This window comes from Podarcis vaucheri (assembly GCF_965113315.1).
Source record: "Podarcis vaucheri genome assembly, chromosome: 8".
Classification (NCBI taxonomy): Eukaryota; Metazoa; Chordata; class Lepidosauria; order Squamata; family Lacertidae; genus Podarcis; species Podarcis vaucheri.
In genome coordinates this window covers 56,141,974-56,166,841 of record NC_138766.1, presented here as the reverse complement: position 1 = coordinate 56,166,841, position 24,868 = coordinate 56,141,974, and the positions used below count along the sequence as shown (strand labels likewise).

General features: G+C 42.2%; 2 protein-coding genes and 1 long non-coding RNA gene across 3 annotated transcripts in view; 2 read left to right on the top strand and 1 right to left on the bottom strand.

The window, feature by feature from the left end:
* Window positions 1-5,272, top strand: part of LOC309539757 (uncharacterized protein) — a 51,075-nt gene extending 45,803 nt beyond the window's left edge. Inside the window, exons 12-13 of the mRNA XM_082236106.1 lie at window positions 1,006-1,145; window positions 5,133-5,272. Coding sequence (XP_082092232.1) covers window positions 1,006-1,145; window positions 5,133-5,237 — 245 coding nt within the window. The 3' untranslated portion in view covers window positions 5,238-5,272. The remainder of the gene's footprint in view (window positions 1-1,005; window positions 1,146-5,132) is intronic.
* A 518-nt stretch (window positions 5,273-5,790) lies between these two features.
* On the top strand, window positions 5,791-7,932 carry LOC309538481. The gene is made up of 3 exons (XR_014222213.1): window positions 5,791-6,886; window positions 7,351-7,538; window positions 7,803-7,932. It is a non-coding gene; the product is annotated as an uncharacterized lncRNA (long non-coding RNA).
* A 12,700-nt stretch (window positions 7,933-20,632) lies between these two features.
* The window catches only part of LOC309539756 (DGAT1/2-independent enzyme synthesizing storage lipids-like), an 8,753-nt gene continuing 4,517 nt past the window's right edge, over window positions 20,633-24,868 (bottom strand). Inside the window, exons 4-7 of the mRNA XM_082236105.1 lie at window positions 24,687-24,865; window positions 24,217-24,277; window positions 23,595-23,734; window positions 20,633-20,830 (exon numbers count right to left, since the gene is read on the bottom strand). Of these exons, the coding sequence (XP_082092231.1) occupies window positions 20,726-20,830; window positions 23,595-23,734; window positions 24,217-24,277; window positions 24,687-24,865 (485 nt within the window). The 3' untranslated portion in view covers window positions 20,633-20,725. The remainder of the gene's footprint in view (window positions 20,831-23,594; window positions 23,735-24,216; window positions 24,278-24,686; window positions 24,866-24,868) is intronic.

Here is a 24,868-nt window from a genome sequence, read left to right as displayed (position 1 = left end):
CATTTTTTCACTAATAATTTTGTTTTGTGTTTAGTTTAAAGCTGAGACTTTCCTGAATTCATCCATTTTTGTCAGTTTTTCTAATATGCTCTCTATTGGGTTCTCGGTGGTTATGATGAGGTATGATGAGGCAAAGGCTTTGAGTTTATAATATCTGTTGCCCAAATAAATACCTTTTATTTTTGGTTCTTTCCTTATAGCTGTTACTAATGTTTCTAATATGGTGATAAATAAAAGTGGCAAGAATGGACAGCCTTTTATTCCAACCTCCCCCCAAATATTCTAATAAATTGATATTTTTTCTTGTATTGTTATATATTTGTCTTCCCAGGAGGAAGCCAGCCCAGTCTTCATTAATTATTCTATTTAATATCTTTTTTAATCTGTTTGCAAGTATTCCTGTAAAATTTTTGTAATCCAAATTTAGTAATGAAATTGGTCTATAGTTTTTGGTATTCATCAGATCTGCTCCTTGTTTCGGGATCAAGGTTATTAAGGCTTCTTTCCATGACTCCGGTGTCTTCCCATTCTCTAATATTTTGCTCATAATCTTTTTCAGGGTTGGAAGTATGGCTTCGTCTAGTTTTTTTTTTTATAGTAAACAATTGAGATTCCATCTGGGCCTGGAGATTCCCCAACTTTTGTTTGTTTTTCATTACTTTTAGTATTTCTTCTATTTTGATAGTTGAATTTAAATAACTATGTTCCTCTTCTAATATTACCAGTAATTTGTTTTGTTGTAGGTAATCATTTATTTTATTCTCATCTTTATCTTCTGATTTGTACAGTTTTTTATAATAATTTACAAAGCACTGTTCTATTTTTTCTGGGTCTACTATCTCTTCCCCTTGATCTATTATTTTACCTATAATTTTATCTTTTTGCCTTTTCTTTATTAACCAGGTTAACATCCTGCCGAGTTTGTTGGCCGATTCAAAGCTTCTTTGTCTCATCCATTTGATATGGAGTCACATTCTTTCAGAATTTTTTCCCTTTCCTACACAGGGTTGACAAGATGGATATATGAGAAAACTCGACGTTTACTCCTTCCTGTATATGGAGGGTTTCCAGTGAAATTGAGGACATATATTGGAGAACCCATCCCATATGATCCAAATATAACTGCCACAGAGCTGGCTGAAAAAGTAAGTACCAGGAAATATAAAACAGAATAATCTTCCCTATTGTTTTTTCACTTTCTCAGTTCTAAATTGTATTCTGCATACTGGCTTCTCATTCTGTATGGCCCAGAGCTAGGCTTTATTATATATATTTTTGTGCATTATATTCATCACTCAGCTTCTCCTCTGCTTAACGTGTTGAGACTAATTAAATGCCCTCTGAGCTACCAACTTTGAATCCCCAACACATTTTTAGATATAGAATCATAGAATCTTAGAGTTGAAAGGGACCCAAGGGTCATCTAGTCTACTCCTCTGCACTGAAGGAATATCAGCTAAAGCATCCATGACAGATGGCCATCCAGCCTCTGCTTAACCTCCTACCTACGGGACCGCCTCTCCTGGTATGCCCCACGGAGGACCTTGCGGTCTGCAAATAACAACATCCTAAAGATTCTGGGCACCAGGGAGATCAGACTGGCCTCAACCAGAGCCAGGGCGTTTTCGGCCGTGGCCCCAGCCTGGTGGAACGCTCTCTCACAAGTGACTAGGGCCCTGTGGGATTTGACATCTTTCTGCAGGGCCTGCAAGACGGAGCTGTTCCGCCAGGCCTTTGGTCAGGGTTGTGTCTGACTCATTTTCTCCTTGTATAAGAACAAGCATGAAAAATAAGAAAAAGAGATAAAGGGAATTACATTAGGCAAGGATGTTTTCAAAATTAAAGCTTTTGCGGACGATATTATATTAACAACCAAGGAGTCAGAAAGCAGTTTAATGAAAGCATTGAGGATAATTAATGAGTTTGGGAAAGTAGCAGGCTTCAAGATAAATATGTCAAAAACAAAACTTATGGTAAAAAACATACAGGAATTAGAAAAGAACAAATTACAGAAGAAATTAGGTTTGGAAATTGTTACAAAACAAAAGCAAAACATTTAGGTATAGAATTAACGATGAAAAAGATCAATCTATTTGGAAACAATTATGAAAAAGCCTGGAAGGAAATTAGAAGAGATCTAGAAACCTGGAGTAGATTAAAGCTGACATTAATGGGGAGAATATCTATAATTAAGATGAACGTTTTACCCAAAATGATATATATGTTCCAAACAATACCAATAATAATTAAAGAAAATTGTTTTGATGAATGGAGAAAATATCTAACAAAATTCATATGGCAAACCAAAAAACCACGCATAAAGTATAAACTATTAACAGATAAAAGGGAGAGAGGAGGACTGGCATTACCGAATTTAAAATTATACTATGAAGCAGAATGTCTGGCGTGGCTAAAATAATGGATTATATTGGAAAACACTAGTATTTTAAATCTAGAAGGTTTTGACAATAGGTATGGATGGCATGCCTACCAAGCGTACAAGAAGGTTAAGGTACATAATGGCTTCAAAAATCATATACTCAGAAATTCATAAATTTATATTTATTCAAGTTTGGAATAAATATAAACCGCTATTAGAGCCACAAGTTCCTATATGGATCTCTCCATTAGAAGCCCATGCAGTTAAAAAACTCAATATGAATCCAAACTGGGCAACATATAGACAAATACTGGAAGAAGACCAAGGAAAGTTAAAATTAAAAACATATGAAGAATTAAAACAATATGGGATGGATAATTGGCAATATATACAATTTAAAAGTGTGTTTAAGGCAGATAAAAGAAAAGGTTTTGCCAAAGAACAATTGCTATTTAGCACCATTGTATTACAAAACAATAGGAAATTATTATCGAAAATTTACACTCTATTATTGGACTATGATTTGATGGATGAAGAGGTAAAAGAAACAATGGGCAAATGGGCAAAAGATATCGGCCACGCTATATATTTAGAACAATGGGAGAAACTCTGGTGCGAGAACATCCGCTTTACCACTTGCTATACGATAAAGGAAAATTCTGTTTAAATGTTTTACAGGTGGTATTTAACACCAGTTAAACTCGCCAAAATTTATAATTAAAATCCAACCTTTGTTGGAAATGTAACAAAGAACCTGGAACGATAATTCATATGTGGTGGGGTTGCAAGAAAATAAAGAAGTTTTGGGGAATAATACATGAGGAACTTTAGAAATTGCTTAAAAAACCCTTGATAAAAAAATCCTGAAGCTTATCTGTTAGGGTTGGTGGGTAAAGACATACCACATATGAAAAAATAATATATGCAACAACAGCTGCCAGGGTAGTGATTGCCACTAAATGGAAATCTCAGGACACACCAACAAAGGAAGAGTGGATTTGTAAATTAAGTGAGTATATAGAATTGGCAAAATTAACTTCAGTTATAATATATCATTCAAATCAAAAGTTAAGAATGGAGTGGAAGTATTTTGAAGATTATATGTCAAAATATTGTTCTAAAAATGACATGCTAATAGGCTTAGAATGCAAAATGTAAACAATAACAAAACCAATAAAGAAAGAAGGAAAAATCAGAATTTAACAAAAATAATTTATTATAGAATGCAAGGGGGAAAAGGTAGAAAGAAATATAAAGAAGTGGAATTGCTGTGGAGGGAAGTAGAGGGTGGGTGGTGGTTTTTATAATTAAGTGTATAATTATGCAGCTGTTGTAATTTAGGTATTATATTTTATGTGAGGGAATCATTGGGAATTTGGGTTATTATGTGTATATGTTAAGTTTCAATAAAGATCTTTGGGGGGGGGGAAGCATGAAGGAGGTTCCCAGCCCACTCAAAGGTGCTTATATTATCAGTGGAAATCAGTGGTTACAGTTGGTAACCACTTTCAATTTTACCCTGAAGATTGTCACTTGTCCAGTTTTAATTTTAATTTGTTTGAATTAATTGTGGGATGTATCTTAAATGTTTTTATGCATATTGTCTTATATGATGTTAGCGCTCTGAGCCCAGCTTTGGCCAGGGATGGCGGGATACAAATAAATTATTATTATTAAACACCTTCACAACCTCTCAGGGGAGACTGTTGCACTGTCAAAACAGCTTTCACTGTCAGAAAGCTCTTCCTGATGTTCAGGTGGAATTTCCTTTCTTGCAACTTGAAGAGTGGCCATGGAAACCCTGTCAGATGGGTGGAGTATAAATTTAAAAAATGATGATGATGATGATTATAAGGCATTGGTTTGAGGCCGACCCTGCAGAGCAGGAGAAAATAAGCTTACTCCATCTTCCATGTGACAGCCCTTAAGATATTTGAAAATGGCTATCATAACTCTTCTCAGTCCCCTATTTTTCAGGCTGAAAATACCCAGCTTCTTTCACTGTTGCTCATAAGGTTTCCTTTCCAGACCCTTAATATTCATGGTTGCTCTCGTCTCCCCCAAGAACTTTCTGCTTTCATTCCTGCTTCACCTTTTCCCTCCCCACATCTAGTTCCGGCTTTTGGTGGCTTGTTTGAAGGGGCGTAGAAGTAATTTATTTTTGCGGGTGTGTGGGGGTTGATTCCTTGGTTGTCCTGTGGTTCCTTCCTTTTATTTCACATTGTTAGGATGCAGTCATTGTCAATTGACAGTGGTGTGGTTTGTTTGCTCCTACCGCGTTAAATCTGTACAGATGAGAAAGTTGTGGAGAGAAAGATTAGCTTTACTGAGGCATTATTGTGTTAAGGGTGCCCTTTAGGGACCTGCCAAGGCAGTATGCCTGGTAGGACTTGCATAGGTCCTCTTAGGCCTGGTATATGCATTTTGGCTGAACACTGCAGAGCAGGGTCTGAGTGAGCATTATGGGTTCATGCTCAAGGTTCAATAAGCAAGGAGACAGTAATTTCCTCCCTATCCTTTGCTGGGGAGCCAGTTGCATATGCCTTAGGATCTGGAGAGATGGTTTCCTACCACAATTAGCTAAAAATCCTTATCTGCCCTTACTTCTGATCCCAGAAAGAAATTACATATTGTGCTTCTTTAGCTGGAAAAAGTGGGATTTTTTTAATGCTACTGGGTCTGACTCCTTTAGCTTTCTCCTATTCCTTTAGCTATAACATAATGTATTCCTTTGTTTTTGTTTTTTCAACAGACCAAGACTGCACTTGAAAATCTTCGGGATAGACACCAAAAAATGCCAGGAAATATATTAAGAGCTCTTTCAGAAAGATTTGATAAGGATGACAAAGCTAACTAGTCCTTATAAAACAAACCATAGTTCTGTAATTGGAAAATTTAATAATTATGTAATTAAAACCAAATAAACATACAGAGAATTGTACTGGATTGTATATGACTTATTTGGAAGGATTGCTAGCTCAGTAGCTCAGCACCTCCTGTTTATGCAGAAGTTTTCGAAGAGGTGCAAGTCCTTTCTTGCCCTATCCTGCAAGACTCCCAGAATGCCCCTTTTTGTGGACTTACACTGCTAGAGTCAGAATCAAAGTGTGTAATGGGAGGGTGGGTGTTTAACTGAAACATGAAATAATGTTACACCTGAAAGAGTAATCCCTATAAATCAGCTGCATTAAAACAGTGACAATATTTGTAAAAGGCATTTTCTGCTAGTTATACATTTTTATTTCCAAAAAGGACTTTTTGCCAGGTTGTTAATTCCATGAGTGAGTGAATTCAGCAATGGAGTCTGGATTCCCATCATCCCCCAAGTTTCCCCAAGGCCATATACTCTCAATTTTAAACTGTTTTCTCCTTCAGTTTTTTACTGGAGAGAGAGAGAGAGAGAGAGAGAGAGAGAGAGAGAGAGAGAACATGAACCAACACCCCCCCCACTAGGCCAAGTTTAGAAACCCAGATATAAAAAGGCCAAATGGGACCTTAAACATGTGGTTGCCATTACAATATGTCTCTTAAACATGCTCTCTGTTCCTGTTTTTGAAAATGCAATTATTATTTTTTTAAAAAAAGATAATACATGGTTTTTATGCATGTATGCACAAAGCACGCACAAAGGGAGAGATGCTATCACAGAAACTGACAAATAACACAAGTACTAGCACATTTACAAAACTAACCGGGGATTGTTTGTTGAGATTCCTGCATTGCAAAGGGTTAACTAGACGACCCCTGGGTCCCCTCCGAACTCTTCACTTTAGGATTCTATGAACAAAAGTTTTTACTTACATTCCTGGTAAGCCTAAATTGCCTTTAATTCAGTCACCTCTCTGTGAAAGCACCTGAAATCCTGTCTGCTGCACTTTTTCAATGTCTAATTTCCAGCCATATTGAAACACGTTTCTTTATGTGGTGGTGTCAAGAAACTGTGAAAGGTGTGCCATCTGTATGAAGAAACTAAGCATTGTGAAAAAGGCTTAGGGCGCTGGCTGCTTGGAAGTTGTGGCCATTTGTAATCAAACATGAAATATGGAGTCACACCTACAATGGCATTCATACTGCACAATAACATATTGGGTCACAGAGTAAAGGTAGCTATCTCCCTTTCATGGTAGTCTCTCCCTTCCAGTCAGGTACAATATGTATGTTGTGTAGTACATAACCTTAACAATATGTTCTGTTGCAATATTGAATCCTAGTGCATAAGTAAAAGCTCTTTCATTGGCATGTGACTAATTCTACAGCAAATGAGGATTTCATTAACGCTACTGGATTAGAATACGGAATCTTAAGTAATCATCCTCAGAAATCAAGTCTACTCAAATAAACTTGACCAGTCACTTGTGCTCCAGGCATTTTCTGAGATCTCCAATACCATCTGTTTGATCACTGAAATTAAATCCTGCCATGCTGATTTTATTGCAGGCAGCTGGTTGAAAAGCTTCTTCACGAGTTGCCCCTGCAGTATGCATTGCTTGATCAGGAGCAAAAAGTGTTACGATATGGATGCAATGCTGCTGCAAAGTGCTAGCTTGAAAACAAAACATGATGGGAATGTTGGGACTGTCCGTGGGAAACAGAGGGACAGTCATTTCACAGGGCAATGCACCGGAATTAGCTCAGAGTGTAATATGAGCTCTTCCTCTTGCTCTTGTACAAGAAGTACAGGAAGTGTTAGTCACTCAACTGCTGGAGCTCGAATAGAGCAGTCATGTTTTTTGTAACGCTACAAAGACAGAAATAAAGGCATGTAAATAAGTTTCTGTCTATCTCTTTCCCCTGCCGGGGGCGGGGCAGGAAAGAGGGTGTGTGTTCTTCTCACGCTGAAAAGAATCGCCTATCGCTACCTAGCCTGAATCTTGCTGGGGAATGCAGACAGGGAGGTCAACAGGAGATCAAGCCGGGTGCCTGGAGAGTTGCCAGTTACTACTGATATAGGTTTGAATTCCGACAAAAAGTTCCAGGTTGACATGCTTTGACATCAAAGGATCACAGAGACATTAAAAACAAATATCCATGGGAAGTAAAAGGCAAATAGAACAAAAAAACATAGGTTTCTGATCTTCCCTAGTCACTTCATGAATCACTTGAAGAAGAGTTAAAACCAATTAAAACTCATAGAAACTGCTTAAAACCTACTACAGTGGTACCTCGCAAGACGAATGCCTCGCAAGACGAAAAACTCGCAAGACGAAAGAGTTTTTGGTTTTTTGAGTTGCTTCGCAAGACGAATTTCCCTATGGGCTTGCTTCGCAAGACGAAAACGTCTTGCAAGTTTGTTTCCTTTTTCCTATGGGAAACCGTTTCAATGCATTCCTATGGGAAACCGTGCTTCGCAAGACGAAAAATTCGCAAGACAAAAAACTCGCAGAACGAATTAATTTCGTCTTGTGAGGCACCACTGTAAAAGGCAGATAAAAACCACAGGCCTTCGAGAGAGATGTTGCCTTGCAAGCTGCTGAGTCCCTTCCAGGCACTGTCCTACTTCATCGCCAGACACTCCTGAGAATATGAGGGAGCCCTGTTTGCTTCATTGTTGAGGATGACACTTAAGAGCCAACCTGTCAAGTGCCTACGTTAATTCCCAATTCTATATCAAGACTTTGACAGAAGTGGTGAGCATGCCAACTTGAAAATTCATGAGAGTATTCAGGAATCCACCAGAGACCATAAGTCTCTGGGAACAGACCACCTTAATGGATCCCCCAGCCTTATAGAGTGGCACTACATCATCACTTCAAATGGAAATCAACCCATGTCTTCTATCTGTTATGTGTCATGTTTTGTTCCATAAAATATATGCTTTTGGAAGTGTCCAAATGTACAATTGTGTATGCATAGTACTTAACACTTTGGTATTTATAGCCACTTGAGCAAAACCTTTCCATTTTTTTCATAGAAGTTGGTATGATTTAAGAACGATTTGATAAGGATGACAAAGCTAACTAGTCCATATAAAACAAACCATAGTTCTGTAATAGGAAAATTTAATAATTATGTAATTAAAACCAAATAAACGTACAGTGGTACCTTGGTTCTCAAACTTAATCCGTTTCGGAAGTCTGTTCCAAAACCAAGCCGTGGTTTCCCAGAAAAGGTAATGCAAAATGGATTAATCCGTTCCAGACAATTAAAAACAACCCCTAAAATAGTAATTTAACACGAATCTTACTAGCTAACGAGGCCACTGATCCATGAAATGAAAGCAATAGACCAGGCTGCAATCTACTACCAACAATAAAAAACTGGCAGTGATCTACCCATTGGCATTGGAGGGAGCTGCACGAGGGGGGAGTGAATAGGGAGTTCAAGTGGGGAGGGGGAGGACGAAAGGAAGGCAAAAGTTCTTTCTCTGAGGAGCCAGTCGGCTTCTCTCCTCCCGCCCCCAGGCCAGCATTTCTGGATCCCTCTCCCCCCCCCATACACCCAGCGCCACTACATCACCTTCTTCAGGACTGGCACAAGCAGCCCCTGCCAATTGGGTGCGTTCTCCTCACTGAAGAACTCTTACTTTATCAGCGGCTCCAGCATCCTCCCCGCGCCGTCCAGCGCCCTGTGAGGGGATGCCGTGGCAGTCACTTCTGGGGCCGAGCCGCTTGGCGTTGTTCTGGGGCCCAGAGCGGTGGCCGCAGGTGACACCCGGTACTGGAGGAGGGGGTGGTTGCTGTGGCAGCAGGGCGTTCCCTCACTAAGTGGGGGCCATGGCAGGACACCTGGAAGCTGAGAAGGGGGTCTACTGCATCAGACCAACACAGCTACCTACCAGACTCCAGAATGACTGTAAAATTATTGAAGTGTATAAACCTGGAAATCATAAATATTTTTTTTTAATTTTTTTATTTTGTTGCTTCTCTCCCTTTGGGAAAGTGAATTCTCAAACTTATTGTTAAATTGAGCAGAGAGAGAGAGAGAGATTCCTTGCCAGTGATAGGAGATTGAGAATTGGAGTAATTGTTCTGCGGTATTATGGCAGTGGACAATGTTGTAGTGCAACTTTTGATTTTGTTTGTAATGTATCGTTGTTACTTGTTTTAATATTAAATAAATGTGCAAAAAATTAGGGAAGATCAGAAACCTATGGTTTTTTTGTTTTTCGGTTCTATTTGCCTTTTACTTCCCATGTTTTAATATTAAATAAATGTGGAAAAAATGAATAAATCCCTCTTCACAGGGAACTCATGTTTTGAAGTTCTCGCTCTGGCCACCAGGGGGTATACACAATACCAGGTTTTTTTTATCTGCCTGTGGTTTTTATCTGCATTTTAGTAGCTTTAAGTGGTTTTAATGGCTTTTAATGGGCTTTAACTCTTCTTCAAGTGATTCATTAAGTGGCTAGTGAACATAAGTTACATGTGCTTTTTATGTTTTGCAGTTCTGTTTGGCTTTTACAAGCCATGGATATTTGTTCTAATGACTGAATCATAGAAAGAGTACTTCAAGTACTATTCCTAACTTTACTCCTTACTCAAGAACTGGTTTTCTGTGACTGAATATGTTATTGTGCAATATGAATGTTCTTGTAGGTGTGACTCCATATTTTATATTTGATTACAAATGGCCACAACTTCCCAGAAGCAGCCTCCCCAAGCCTTCTCTCTTTTTCACAATGCTTGGTTTCTTCATACAGATGGCACACCCATCACAGTCTCTTTAAACCTCCACATAAAGGGACGTGTCTCCATACTGGTGGAAATTAGCCTACAAAAAAGTGCACCAGACAAGACTTCTGCTGCTCCCACAGAGAGGTGACTGAAATAATGACAATTTAGGCTTACCAGGAATGTAAGTAAAAGGTTTTCTTCATAGAATCATAAAATGTAGAGTTGGAAGGGGCCCAAAGGGTCGTCTAGTCAACCCCCTGCAATCTCAACAAACAATCCTTGCTTAGTTTTGCAAATGTCAGTTCCTGTGCATGGGTCAGCAGAGAGAAAGAGAGAAATACTGTCTTGTCCTGTGTGCATGTGTAAAAATTAGTTGTATGAACATCAGGCTGGTTCACTGTCCCTCAGACACTGTTGGGGGCTGGACTATAGTTTGAAAAAAATATGTTCCTATCCACACTGCACATATTTTATTTGTAGTGCACAAAAAACAGGGGGGAAATACAACATTTAAGATGAAGAATGATTTAATCAACATAAACTTATAAGTATTTCAATGGGAAGTATGGGTCTGCTTTTGGTTAATGAGGTGGTCAATATCGCTAATGCTCGACCCAGCCTACACATGGATCACCCTCACCCCCATGGCCCAGCCTACATGCAGGCCTTCCATGACCTCATCCCCACAACCCAGCCTATACGTGTGTCTGCCTGCACACACCCATCCCCACAACCCAGCTTATACACGTCTCCCTAACCCCCTTCCACATGACCCAGCCTATGCATGTGCTTCCCTAACCCAGATCCCCACAACCCAGCCTGCACCCATGTCTCCTTAAGCCCCATCCTCATGACCCAACTTGCCTGCGTGTCTCCCTAACTGCCACCCCTCCCAGCTTGCACTCCTGTCCTCCAACCCCAAATCCCCACACGCCAGCCTGCCCACATGTCTCCCTACACCCGATCCCCACAGCGCGGCCTGCTCGAGTGTCGCCTGTCCCCATGACTCCCAACTCACTGCGGGGGCTGGAGTGGCCCATGTTGACATTCATAGTGCCCAGCGACGAGTTGCGCCCGATCACCACAGTCGCATGGTGCATCACAAACTCCATGTTGTAGCCCTGCAGGCACACCAGATCAGGGGATCAGAGCTGGCACCAGGCCCTGGGGAGGTGAGGCGGGCACCCCAGAAGGTGGCGCATCACGCTGCAGCACCAGCAAGGCCCTCGCGTCAGCCCTGTCCTTGCCAGTGGCTGCAGCCATCTCAGTGCAGCGGGGGGCGGGGCGTTGGAGGCCCAGGCAGGCAGGCAGGCAGGGACAGCCGGTGACTACGCACTGCCGGCCTCCGGGGCAGGGAGATGGGCGGATGGGCAGGGAGAGGCCCGGGATTTCCCGGCGGCACGCTCACAGGCGGGCAAGGAGGCAAAAGCGGGAGATGGGGTGCATGGGGTCCAGGGCGTGTGGGGCACCTCTCTCCTCCGCAATCCCCTCCCGACCCCGGGCGAGCCGGGTTTAGGGCCCTGGCAGGCCGGATCCGGCCCGCAGATGTAGTTTGAGGACCCTTGTCTGTTTCCACACTGTCGACTTAAAACACAGTTGGATATTTGCTTCTTTCAGTTGGGGTTGATTTGAAGCTGGTTTATGGGGAAACAAATCAACACACAGTATTTCATAAGAAGGAATGGGATAGATATGGATGGTAGCTAATGTCAAGTGTACACTACTGTCCAAAGTAGTTAACTCTACACCTGGAAGTATAAAAGCAGAATATTGTTTTCCTTTTGGTTTCCCTCTCTTTCAGTTCTAAATTGTATTCTGCCTACTGACTTGCTCATTCTATACGACCAGAGATAGGGTTCATTATATAGTCTTTTGTGCATTATGTTCATCACTCAGCTTTCCCTCTCCGGAACTTGTTGAGACCACAAAAAACCTATGCATTTTATGTAGTGCTGCACAAAGTTCTGCTCATGCAATAGGACTTCTTCTCCCCACCAGGTGCCCCAGAATCTGCCCCGGAGGGTTCCTCCAACCCCCTCCCCCAGTGGAAGACCCAATAAGCACTGTACACTCTTAAGCCTCAGTAAAACTATTACTGAAGAACTTCTGATGTTGTGTGATTTATTGCAACTCTGCACGTGAATGCAACTCCATGCTACTCTGCTATTTTCACCCATGCCCTGCTGTGCTGTTTTCAGGCATGGAACCAGGGGCGGCTGTTTTTTGTCACTAGCCCTGTCAGCCCTTGCCATTCTAAGAGAACGAGGGAGGTGTTCATAGTGAGTTCAGGCACCTCTTTTTCTGGAAAATAGCACTGAGCATAGTGAAATATAACTCAATAGCATTTCTGCAGTTTTCCTCACATAGCTGGAGGTAACAACCATGCAGGAAAACTAATACGTACCAAGGACCTAGACAGCATAATGATAATACTAAAACACTCACTTGCTGGATCATCACCTTGTCGTGGTGAGTAGGGTTGCACATTTCTAGGACCCTCTCCAAATATTAATGAGGCTTAAATTGTCTGCTATCTGAAAAAAGGCATTGGGTATCGCTTTTTCTTATAGTCATATCCCATTCCAGGGAAGCTACACTATTCAGATCTCCCATCAATATGATATTTCAATTCATATTTTCCAATAGAATTTCTTCAAGGCCAATTTTTTCTCATTTGTTCTCTTCGGGGTGAGTGTGGCTCCTGGCATCTTCCAAAGCCTTATGGAGCGTCTCCTGCAAGGGCTTCCGGACGTGGTACCGTACTTTGATGATATCTTGGTGTCTGCAGACTCAAACCAGCAGCTGTTCGAGCTCCTCCGCACCATGCTGACCAGGTTCTAGGAGGCCGGGCTCAAGGTAAAGAGGGACAAGTGCCAGATCGCCGTTCCACAGGTGGAGTTCCTGGGCTATCCTATTGACGCCTCCAGCCTTGACCCGACCACATCCAAAATCAGCGCTATCCAGCAGGCCCTCATCCCAAAGAACAAGACGGAGTTGCAGGTGTTCCTGGGACTGCTGAACTTTTATAACATGTTCTTGCCCCACAAAGCCACAGTGGCTGAGCCTCTTCACCGACTCCTCAGCACAAAGACAGCTTGGTCCTGGGGTCATCAGGAGACGGCCGCCTTCAATGTGGGCAAGGCTCTCCTTTCATCGGACAGTGTGCTGATACAGTACAGTGAAGCCAGGCCGCTGGTCCTTGCCTGTGACACCTCACCTTTTGGCATCGGCGCTGTCCTTAGTCACCGTTTTCCAGACGGAAGAGAAGCACCGCTTGCCTACTTTTCCAGGATGCTATCTCCAACGGAACGGAATTACAGGCAGCTTGACAAGGAGGCACTGGCACTTGTGGCTGGAGTGAAGAGGTTCCATGAATACCTCTACAGCAGGACTTTCGACCTCATCACCGACCACAAGCCGCTCCTGGGTCTCCTCGCCAGTGATCGACCAACTCCACCGGTCCTCTCGCCACGCATGCTGCGATGGACTGTTTTCCTGGCTGCCTACCACTACCGGCTCGTCCATCGCCCGGGGAAATCGATGGGCCATGCCGACGCCCTCAGCCGTTGCCATCTTCCAGCGTTTGTGGAAGACCTGGCTCCTGCTTCATCGCTCCTCCTGATTGAGAATCTTCCGGCAGCGCCTATATCGGCTGCCACTGTGGCCTCTGCATCTGCCTAGGATCGCACCATCAGCCGTGTGCTCAACTGGGGGTGGAGGGGGTGGCCACAAGGGCCTTTTGCATCGGAGTTCCAGCCCTTCGCAACCAGACAACATGAACTCTCAGCTAATCGCAGCTGTCTGCTGTGGGGAGACTGCGTTGTGATTCCATCAATGTGTCCTGGAGGCTCTGCACGTTGGCCACCCGGGAATTGTCAAAATGAAGGCGTTGGCTCAGTGTTACGTCTGGTGGCCTAACATGGACGATGCCATCTCTGCCTGGGTTTCCGCCTGTCAAGCGTGCCAAGAATCGGGGCCTGCGCCACCGGCAGCTAAGGGACACACCTGGGAGACGCACAAGACACCCTGGTTGAGGGTGCACATTGATCTGGCTGGCCCCTTTCACGGCCGGACCTTTATGGTAGTGGTGGATGCCTATTCCAAATGGCTGGAGGTGGCCCTGATGCCCTCCACCACTACTGAGGCCATCATCCGGGTGCTGCGAGGCCTCTTTGGGAGGCATGGGTGTCCTGATGTCCTTGTCTCCGACAACGGACCACAGTTCACGTCAGGCACTTTTGAGCGGTATCTTTTGGGACTGGGCATCTGCCATGCTCTAACGGGACCATTTCACCCATCCAGCAATGGGCAAGCAGAGAGAATGGTGCGCTTGGCAAAAGAGGCACTGGCGCGCCTGGACCAGGGAGACTGGCATGAGCGGGTCACCGAATACTTGTTCGTACAACACATCACCCCTCATGCGGCCACAGGGCGAAGTCCTGCTGAACTGCTTATGGGCCGCCGCCTCAGATCCCCTCTCGACCGGCTGCACCCAGACTTTGCCGTGGCCGAACCCCCGGCCCGGAAACCAGGTCTTTGCCCGGAACTTTGTGGGGGACATTCCTTGGGTGCCAGCCACAGTAGTGGGAGTCACTGGTGCTCGCTCGTACCAGGTGGCACTCGAAGATGGACACTTGTGGCGCCGGCACATAGACCAGCTTAGGCGCAGGGTTGGGGACTTGGACACTACCGTGGTGCCCCCCAACTGCGCACGTGGCTCCAGAACAGACACTTACAGATGGTGAAGCTGCACCTACACCTCTCTAGCAATCTGCCTGCATGGAGCCGAACTAAGCTGCTTCAGAAGGTCTGCCAGACATACCACAGATTCAGACCACTGCCGTGCGTGACATTCCACCAACTCCACTTGCGGAGGTTCCACCCACAGCAGCGGATCCAGGGGATTTGGTTTCAACGCCACCTAGGGTCGCACCACAGTCTCAGCAAGAATTGTGTGGCCCCCTGGACTTGGCTACCAGTCCCCGGTGGCCTGGCAGAGTTTCCAAGCACCCAACTTATTTAAAGGACTATGTTGTTGGACATGTATCACTGTTTGTCTAAGGATGTGAAATGTAACCGATATGCTTATGTGACTAATTGAACCATTATATGTAGTGCTGTATATAAGGAAACCATTACGATTGTAACTAACGCCTTATCTCGGTGGGGAGGGGTGTTATGTACTGAAGTTCTCACCCTGGGTCAGCAGGGGGATACTGTAGATAGTTATGCAAATGAAGGATTGAAAGTGACGTTCGGTGATTGGATAGTTTGTATGCGAATGAAGGATCGAAAGTGACGTTCAGTGATTGGATAGTTTTAGAAAGTTGCAATAGTTATGTTGTTCTGGAGCTCTATATAAGCAGACTGACTGAGCTCCTCAATTCAGTTCTGTTCCAGCTTATAAATAAAGAACTGCTTTGGAAGAATCGCTGTGTCGTCTGATATGTTCGCCCCCAACTTAACAGCTGGCATCTGTTTATGCACATCTATCTCAAGGTCTTGTGCAGCATTTCAATTGGGCTGAGGTCTGGACTTTGATTAGGTCATTGATTCTGTACTTTTCCAGCCATTCTGTGATAGATTTCCTGGTATGCTTGGGATCCTTGTCCTGTTAACAGCATGACCCAATTTTGGCCAAGCTATAGCTGTCAGCAAATTGCCTCACATTTGACTCCAGAAAACTTTGGTATACAGTATATAAAAGGGATTGAAGCAATATATTCAAAACAAAAAGCTAAAATTATAATAAATGGCAATTTATCACAGGAGTGTGAAATGAGTAAAGGGGTCAGACAAGGTTGCCCACTATCCCCCTTAATTTTCATACTAACAGTGGAAGTTTTATGTAAACGAATTAGGGAGGAAAAAGAAATAAAAGGGATTATGCTGGGAAGTAGAAGTTACAAAATGAGGGCATTTGCTGACGATCTAATTATAACTACGGAGCAACCAAAACAGAGTTTAACAAAGGCATTGGAAATAATATATGCCTACAGTAAAGTTGTGGGGTTTAAACTGAATTTAAACAAGACAAAATTATTAGTTAAAAATTTGTCGCCGGATGAAAAAGCAGAATTAGAAAAAATAATACATATTAAAATCTACCCCAAAATCAAGTATTTAGGATTATGGATAACACCAAAGAATATTAACTTGTATGAAGATAATTATATTAATTGTTGGAAAGATATCAAAAGACAGTTGGAGACATGGACAAGCCTAAACTTATCATTCCTGGGCCGTATTTCGGTAATTAAAATGATAGTCTTACTGAAGCTACTCTTTTTATTCCAAACGATTCCAATTATAGGAAAGACCAGCAGTATTGACAAGTGGCAAAAAGAAATTTCTAAATTTTTGTGGAAGGGTAAAAGACCAAGAGTAAAGCATAAGATATTAATAGATACTGTAGAAAGAGGTGGCTTCGGGTTACCACATTTGAAGCTATATTACGAAGCCTCATGTCTTCTCTGGTTGAAAGATTGGTGTTTATTTAAAAATTGGGATACTTTAGATCTAGAAGGTCATGACACACGTTTTGGATGGCATGGCTATCTTAATTATGGGGAAATAAAGGCGCATCGGAGTTTTTCAAATCATATAATAAGAAATGCTATATATAAGGTGTGGGAAAAATACAAAAGATATTTGGAACTGAAAACCCCAAGATAGAACTCTCCATTAGAAGCAATCGCTGTAAAAAACACACCAACAACATCAAAGAGAACTGGATAACGTATAACACAATATTAAGGGAGGCGGAGGGTCAACTAATATTGATAAGTTATGAGAAAATAAAATATCACTTTTCTAGTTGGCTAGATTACTTCCAGGTGAATGAAATGTTCAGACAGGATAAGCAGATAGGTTTTGAAAAGGAGCCTTCAAGATTTGAAAGAGAATTACTGAATAGTAAAACTAAAATAATCGCAAAAATGTATAGACTTCTCTTAGACTATGAAGTAATGGAAGAGGAGGTTAAGGCTTCAATGAAAAAGTGGGCCCAAGATGTGGGTCATCCAATTATGCTAAAAGATTAGGAAAACTTATGGAAGGTAAATTTGAAATTTACAGCCAGCTATAATATAAGAGAGAATATGATGAAAATGGCTCATAGGTGGTACCTCACTCCTTCCAGATTATCAAGAATGTATAATAATTTGGCGAATGCTTGTTGGAGATGTGGAGGAAATAACGGTGACATGATCCACATGTGGTGGACGTGTGGAAAGATTAATATTTTTTTGGGGGAAAATATATGATGAATTAAAAAAGATGATGGGGATAACTTTTACCCCAAAACCGGAGGCATTTCTATTAAGTATTTTAGATAAAGAGATCCCAAAAAAATCTAAGAGAGGTATTTTTGTAAGCAACCGCAGCGGCTCGTATACTTGTAGCCAAGGTATGGAAAGATCACGAGGCTCAAAAAATAACAGATTGGCAAATCAAATTACAGGAATTGGTGGAGACGGCTCAACTGACTAGTAAACTCAGAGGAAACTCAAAGCAAAAATTAGCGAAAAAATGGGATGTTTATAAAAAATATGTTCAAAAATACAATAATAGTATTGACTCCATGCTAGCATTCGAGTGATAAAGGAAATAAAAAGTGGACTACAATTAAGGATTTATTATGTTTTCCGAATGTATTGGAAAAATTATATAGAAAGGTTTGTTGTTTTGTGTACATTCAAATGTAAGATAAAACATATGCAAAGGGACTTGACAGGAAGTCAAAGTTGAAGAAAAGATTTTGGAAGATAAAAAGGGAAAAAATATTTACTTTTATTATTATCATTTTCTGTGCGGGTGTGGGTGTCTGCACATATGTGTTGTTGTTGTATGCAATGTATGGAAGGATATAAGACGGTAAATAACAAATAACAAACTAAATATTGATGTATGTAATTTTTATTTCTTAATTATATTTTGTGGTAGTATGGCTGTATTGTTTTTTGAAACATAAAATCATTCAATAAAAATTATTTTAAAAAAAGAAAAAGAAAAAATGATTAACTGATTTTTTTTTAAAAAAGAGTACTTTGGAAGCAATCCCACTTAATGGGATCTTGAAGGGCTTCAGTGTTTATTTTGCGCCTTGGTTTCCTTCCTTGAAGCCTGCGTTGAGGTATAATTTTGATAGCCATTGCGGACCGTATTAATCAGTGATCTGTCCAGCAGTCGTCGGCACTCCTCATAGCTCTGGTAAGGAGCACATCATGGCAGTCTTGGACAATTGCATTGTCTAAGAGGTGCCAGTGGTTTGACTGAGGGTGCCTTCATGATTTAAATTTACAGTCATATCTTAGAAGTTGAATGGAATCTGTTCCGGATGTCCGTGCAACTTCCCAAAATGTTTGAAAACCAAATTGTGGCTTCTGATTGGCTGCAAGAAGCTACTGCTGCCAATCAGAAGCCATGGAAGCCCCGTCAAACGTTTGGGTTCCAAAAGAACGTTCACAAACCTTAACAATCACTTTCGGGTTTGCGTCATTGTTGGAGCCAAAATGTCTGAGTTCCAGGGCATTCGGAATCCAAGGTACGACTGTGTATATATATATATATGTATATATATATTTGTTGAAAGTGTGTGTTGGTAATAACAAGGTTGTGCACTACACATATAGTCAAAAGAAAGATTCTGTTCTGGTTGCTGTTGCCAATTCCTTCTTTCCCAATAGTCCCAGGCCACAGATCGAAATCTTGCCCAAGTCTTGCATTAAAATCACCCAGGAGGATAATATTATCCTCCTTAAAGGGTAAAGAGGACCCCTGACCATTAGGTCCAGTCGTGACCGACTCTGGGGTTGCAGCGCTCATCTTGCTTTATTGGCTGAGGGAGCCGGCGTACAGCTTCCGGGTCATGTGGCCAGCATGACTAAGCCACTTCTGGCGAACCAGAGCAGCGCACGGAAAGGCCGTTTACCTTCCCGCCGAAAGTGATACTTGCACTTTGACGTGCTTTCGAACTGCTAGGTTGGCACGAGAAGAGAACAAGCAATGGGAGCTCACCCCGTCACAGGGATTCGAACCGCCGACCTTCTGATCAGCAAGTCCTAGGCTCTGTGGTTTAACCCACAGCACCACCCGCGTCCCATTATCCTCCTTAGGTGTCTCTGATAGGATGATATCCAGCAGATAGTAAAATTTATCTTTAATGTCTTCATCAACATCCCGTGTTGGCGCATAAGCACTTAGAATAGTAGGCTGTTGGTTTTTGGTGAGTTTTATTCAAAGTTGAAATTCGTTCATTAACGCCGGTAGGGACTTTTGACAAGAGCTTCACAAGATCGTTTTTGATAGCAAAGCCTACTCCATGTATTCAATGTTCTTGTTCAGCAAGTGAGTGTTTTAGTATCATCATTATGCTGTCCAAGTCCTGAGACTCAATGAGCATACACAAGAGCTTCTGCAGAAAGATTTGTGTTGTGATTTGAGGACCCGATCCCCGCTTGGGTAATGAGGACACGTGGACACAGTATATTAGGTTAAGAAAAGGCCACAACTTTATTGATTACCGCATGTGAGAAGGTATTGGCTTAGGCATTGGACCACAGCAAACTTGACTCCACCCACTCGGAGAGGGGTGAGTCTGATGAGGGGTTAACCACCAGTAGGGGGAGCCTGTTGATGCAAAAACAACTATAAGCTCTCCCCTGATGTTACCGAGGGTCATGCCATGGCCCCCCACCACACAGGGCATCGGACAGGATGCACAACCACCGGATTCCTTTAACGGAATACTCATAAACGAAGGGGTAGGCGATGGCCACAGCTTGCCCTTCCATACACCAACAACACATTCCAATGCCTAACCGCCACCCGAGCCCAAGAGGCTTGCCGGATTGGTGAGGAGGCTGGGAGAACAGTGCTGTTGGCAGTGCTGGAGTGACCCGCAGCCACCTGAGATCTCACTCTAACTAAAGCAAAACAACAGCCAGGAACCCTCCAGATGCCCCACAAAAATTACGAAGGCGAAATAAGAGTACAAATGCAGGTAAAATCACTGGACCCCTTCCTCCAAACCTCACAACTCCAGAATCGGAACAGGAACTTCCGAATTTGTAACTCTTCCACGTGCTTGGCTGAAACAAGATCATGATGAGCAGGAACACTTGACTCGTGGAAAATCTGAAGCTCAATGGTGGGGAGAGCTGGCGTGGCCGCATTTGAGCGGCTAAACCATGCCCCTGCGGTGGCCCCTGATTGGGTGCCCAACTGGGAGGCGTGGCGCACCAGCAATGATGAGAGTGCAGGGGGCAAAATGCCCCCTGCGTGACACGGGAATCGTCTCCCACTCGCAATCCCTCCCCGCTGGAAGGAGGAGAGGCTTTACAGGGCTCAGATCTTGGAACAGCCTTTTACAAACGTAAAAGAAGTGTCACTGTTTTGATACAGAAGATTTGTAGACATTACTCTTTCAGATATAGCATTATTTCGAGGTTCAATTAAACACTCACCTTCATGTTACACTCTTTGATTCTGGTGCTACCAGTGTAAGACTCCAAAAGGGGGATTCTGTGAGTTTTGCAGGATAGGACAAGAAGGCACTTAGGCCCTTCAGCATGTACACCAAAGGCTGAGCTAATGAGCTAATGACCCTTCACAATAATTAATATACAATCCAGCACAATTCTGTGTATCTTAACTTAGCTTTAATTACATAATAATTAAAGTTTTCTATTACAGATACATGATCATAAACATTACAACTGCTTTATATGGACTAGTCAGCTTTATAATGCTTATCAAATCGTTCTGAAATAGCTCTTAATATATTTCCTGGCCTTTTTTGGTGTTTATCCCGAAGATTTTCAATTGCAGTCTTTGTCTGTTGAAAGAAGAACAAAGGAATATTGTATTATATCAATATATTGCAAAATGGATATTCACCGTTATTCATATCTGTGAGGAAATGCTAAAGGGATCAGAACCATTAGAATAAAGAATCCCATTTTCCCCCAGTTACAGGTTATTTTTTTTTTACCAAGAGCACTGTATGAGAATGGCAGAGATACAACCACACATAAGTGCCTTGGGCTGCTTGGTACATATTAGTTTTCCTGCATGGTTGTTCCCTCCAGCTAGGTGAGGAAAATGGCAGAAATGCTTCTGAGTTATATTTCACTATGCTCAGTGCTATTTTTCCAGAAAAAGAGGTGCCTGAACTCACTAGGGACACCTCCCTCGTTCTCTTAGAATGGCAATGGCTGACAGGGCTAGTGAGAAAAAACAGTCACCTCCTGGTTCCTTGCCTAAAAACAGCACAGCAGGGCACGGGTGAAAATAGTAGAGTAGAATGGAGTCACATTCACGTGCAGAGTTGCAATAAATCAAACAAACATCAGAAGTTCTTCAGTGATAGTTTTATTTTTTTTTTTTATAAAATTTTTATTGAGTTTTCACATTTTATATAGACAAAGACAAAAACACGAAAAACATAAAAACAAACAAACAGAAAAATAAAACAACAAACATATATAGTTTCCAAAAAAAAAACTTATTTTCTAACCCTGGTCATTGACTTCCCCCCACCCCCTCCCTTGCATCCCTATTCCCAAATTTGTATCAGCAAATTGGCATTTCCTTATCCATCTTAATATTAGTCCTTTATATATATATAAAAAAAAAAGCAAAATTAAATTTATTCTAAGTTGGACCTCAGTTCCCTTCCAACGATTTCCCATTTTGTCTTAATTAGTAATCTTGTTAGCTAAATCCCATGGTCTTAAGTGTTGTTAAAACTAGATTCTTCCCTCCCTCCCTTCCCCGGTTTGTGTCCCTTCCGAAAACATGTCCAAAATAGCAATTATTAGCCCGGATTCCTTACGTCCGAGGCTCTCAAATCTCTTTCAGTCCCTCTCCGCCGGCCTAGTTGGCAATCCTTTATGTCGGTCTTCACGTCTCGAAAGAGTTCTTTCACAGTCAGTCCAAGATCTCTTCCCATATTTGCAAGCAACTGCTGAGGAATTTCCACAAGGCATGAATTTTGAACATAATCAAAGTCAGAGTCTATGTGGAGGCCCCAATTATATTTCTTTATTTTAAATTCCTTGATTTCATAGATTCCCAGGGCCTCCACTTTCATCTTCTGGATCTTTCGTAGATTTGTAGTAGGTTCAGTCCAATAGTCTCCTTGTTTATATTCCACAGATGTCAGCTTCTGGACAATATTTTCCCATTTCAGTTCTTCTCTTTCTTGTTTTGTCTTCTCCTCTTCTTTGGTTATCATTTCCGGCTCAGCTGTGGATTCTTTCTCAGCCAGGTTCTCATTACATTGAACAGAACTACTTGTTTCAGGATTCAAGGTCATCAATTGTTCACTCATAGCCGTAGTCTGCTCTTGTAAGATTCCAACCAAATAGAACATCCTTTCGATTTCTCCCAGTATCTTTCCATCCACAGCCATTGTAATTCCACAGAATTCCCTCTAGAGGGAATCTGATTACTTAGTATTCTTTTCCCCAACAGTCCTCTGTCTTGTTATTGTTTCTTTATTTCCAACAATTTTAGATCAATTGTAACTCTTTTTAATCCAGAGGTAACTTAGGTAACAATTTTCCACTATTAACAGTCTGTTTGACAGCTTTGACAGCTGTCAAACTCTGCACTTCTTAAACCAGCTCCAAAGCAGGACGCTCCCGGGCCCGGGAGGGGGGGTTGTTTACAACAGAACATAAAACATCCAACACTCCTCTCTCCTGCTCAAAATTTCCAAATCTTGGAAGTTACTGTCTTTTTTTAAAAACTCACCCTTTACAGGGTAGGCACTCCAGCTTAGTTCTTTTTTCGTTGCTCTAGATCGTCTGCAAGGTAGGGGGTGCGGACTTCCTTTTAGCACATCCCCCGATCGTCTCAAATTCAGTAGATAAATTTCTTAAAAACCAAGTCCAAATTACTCACGGGTTGTTTTTTTCAGCCGAATTTCAAGGAAGGAAGTCAGCGCTCTCCGGTCATGGCTTGCGGCTTCGCTCAGCAGAGGTAGCGATGGACTCTCAGGCCGCGCCACCCCCCGTATCCCCTCCGCAGCCTTTAAAAAGGCTCTTCGCGAATCAGGGGGGGGCGTTTAAGGCACCCGCCGAGTCTTCAGTCCGCAGGCATTCCGCGCCTGCGGTTTTAAGGGTCCCCGTGTCGCCGGCACGGCAAAGACCCGTCCCCTGCTGAGCCGATTCCCTCCGGAGCTCGGAGGGAATCCGCCATTCCCAGATCGCGTCAACCCCGGAAGTCCCAGTGATAGTTTTATTGAGGATTAGGAGCGTACAGTGCTTACTGGGTCCCCCACCGGGGAGGGGGCTTGGAAGAACCCTCTGGGACAGATTCTGGGCATATGGTGGGGAGAAGAAGTCCTATTGCATGAACAGTTCTTTGTGAAGCACTACATAAAATGCATAGGTTTTTCATGGTCTCAACAAGTTCCGGAGAGGGAAAGCTGACTGGTGAACATAATGCACAAAAGTCAATATAATGAACCTGATCTCTGGTCGTTTAGAATGAGCAAGTCAGTAGGCAGAAAACATTTTATAGAACTGAAAAAGAGAAACCAACAGGGGGGGGGGAATCCTGCTTTTTTACTTCCAGGTGTAGAGTTAGCTTACTTTTTCAGCCAGCTCTGCAGCTGTTATATTTGGATCATATGGGATGGGTTCTCCAATATATGTCCTCAGTTTCACTGGAAATCCTCCATATACGGGAAGGTAGAAACGTTGTGTTTTCTCATATAACCATCTTGTCAGCCCTATGTATGAAAGGGAAAAGAGTCTGTAAGAAAGCGATCCCATATCAAATTTGAAATTAGTTGGCATTCTGAGTTTTTAGCAATTCCAGTCAATCCATCCCAGAGAGGAAGAGTTAAATAGTATGAGTCCTTTGGAAAGGAAAAGGCAGCATATTCTGTCAGCTCTTCTCTGCTCTTTAAAAATCAAGGTCATAAGTTGTAAAATAGACTGCAGAATATGGTTTTCCCCCTGCTCAGTTCCCCTCCATGTTGGGGTTCCTACCACTTTTATAGATTATAGCTATCTTTTAAATCTAAGAAAAAACTAATCAAGGACATGTTCACTCAGTCCTGAGACAGGCAGCAAAACTTTTGCAGATCAGTGTACATTGAATAAACTCTACTAGAAAGTAGTAAAAAGATATTCTGTTTCAAAAAAATGTATATTATTATAAAATGCTTATTGCCTGAAAGCAGATTTCTTGATCAATCAAAGTACTCACTTGAGTTTCCAATGTTCCTGTATGCTTCACAAATGTTTTGTGTAAATATAGGGATGATGGGCTAAAAGAATAAAATCAAAAATCAAAATCAAAAGGTAGCTGAGAACTGGAGAATTACTTCACCCCACCCGCACCACCTTTATTTTGGTTACGGACTAGGAATAATGCTCCCCATCTGGCATTACAGTGACAAGCTTGATGTAATTGACTTCAAATTGCACATGCTGTCCCCCAGATTTTCAAGAATTGAAGAGGAAAAAAGCTATTTTTCTTTTTAAATGTAATTGATTTTAATAGCTTTAAAACAAACAAACAAAAAAGCAGTGGTGGGAAATACAGATATCATTTGACCCCCAAACAGGGGATTTGCCATCCTCAACTACTTAGGATGCTAGATCAAGGATATCAACACACTACGTCTTATCTAGGATAATCGTGAAGGCAATGCAAATTGCACAAAGATCACTCACCACTTTTGCCTCCAAAGCTATCCGAGCGAAACCTGTGCGGTTACCCCACATTATGTTGTAGTCAGTACTGAAGTTTCCTTCTCTACCTCCGCCAGGGGAAATGCCCAGTGAATGGCCTTTCTTCAAAATTTCCACACATTCAGCTTTATTGAAATCTTTCAACCCGGCTGCATCTAAAGCCG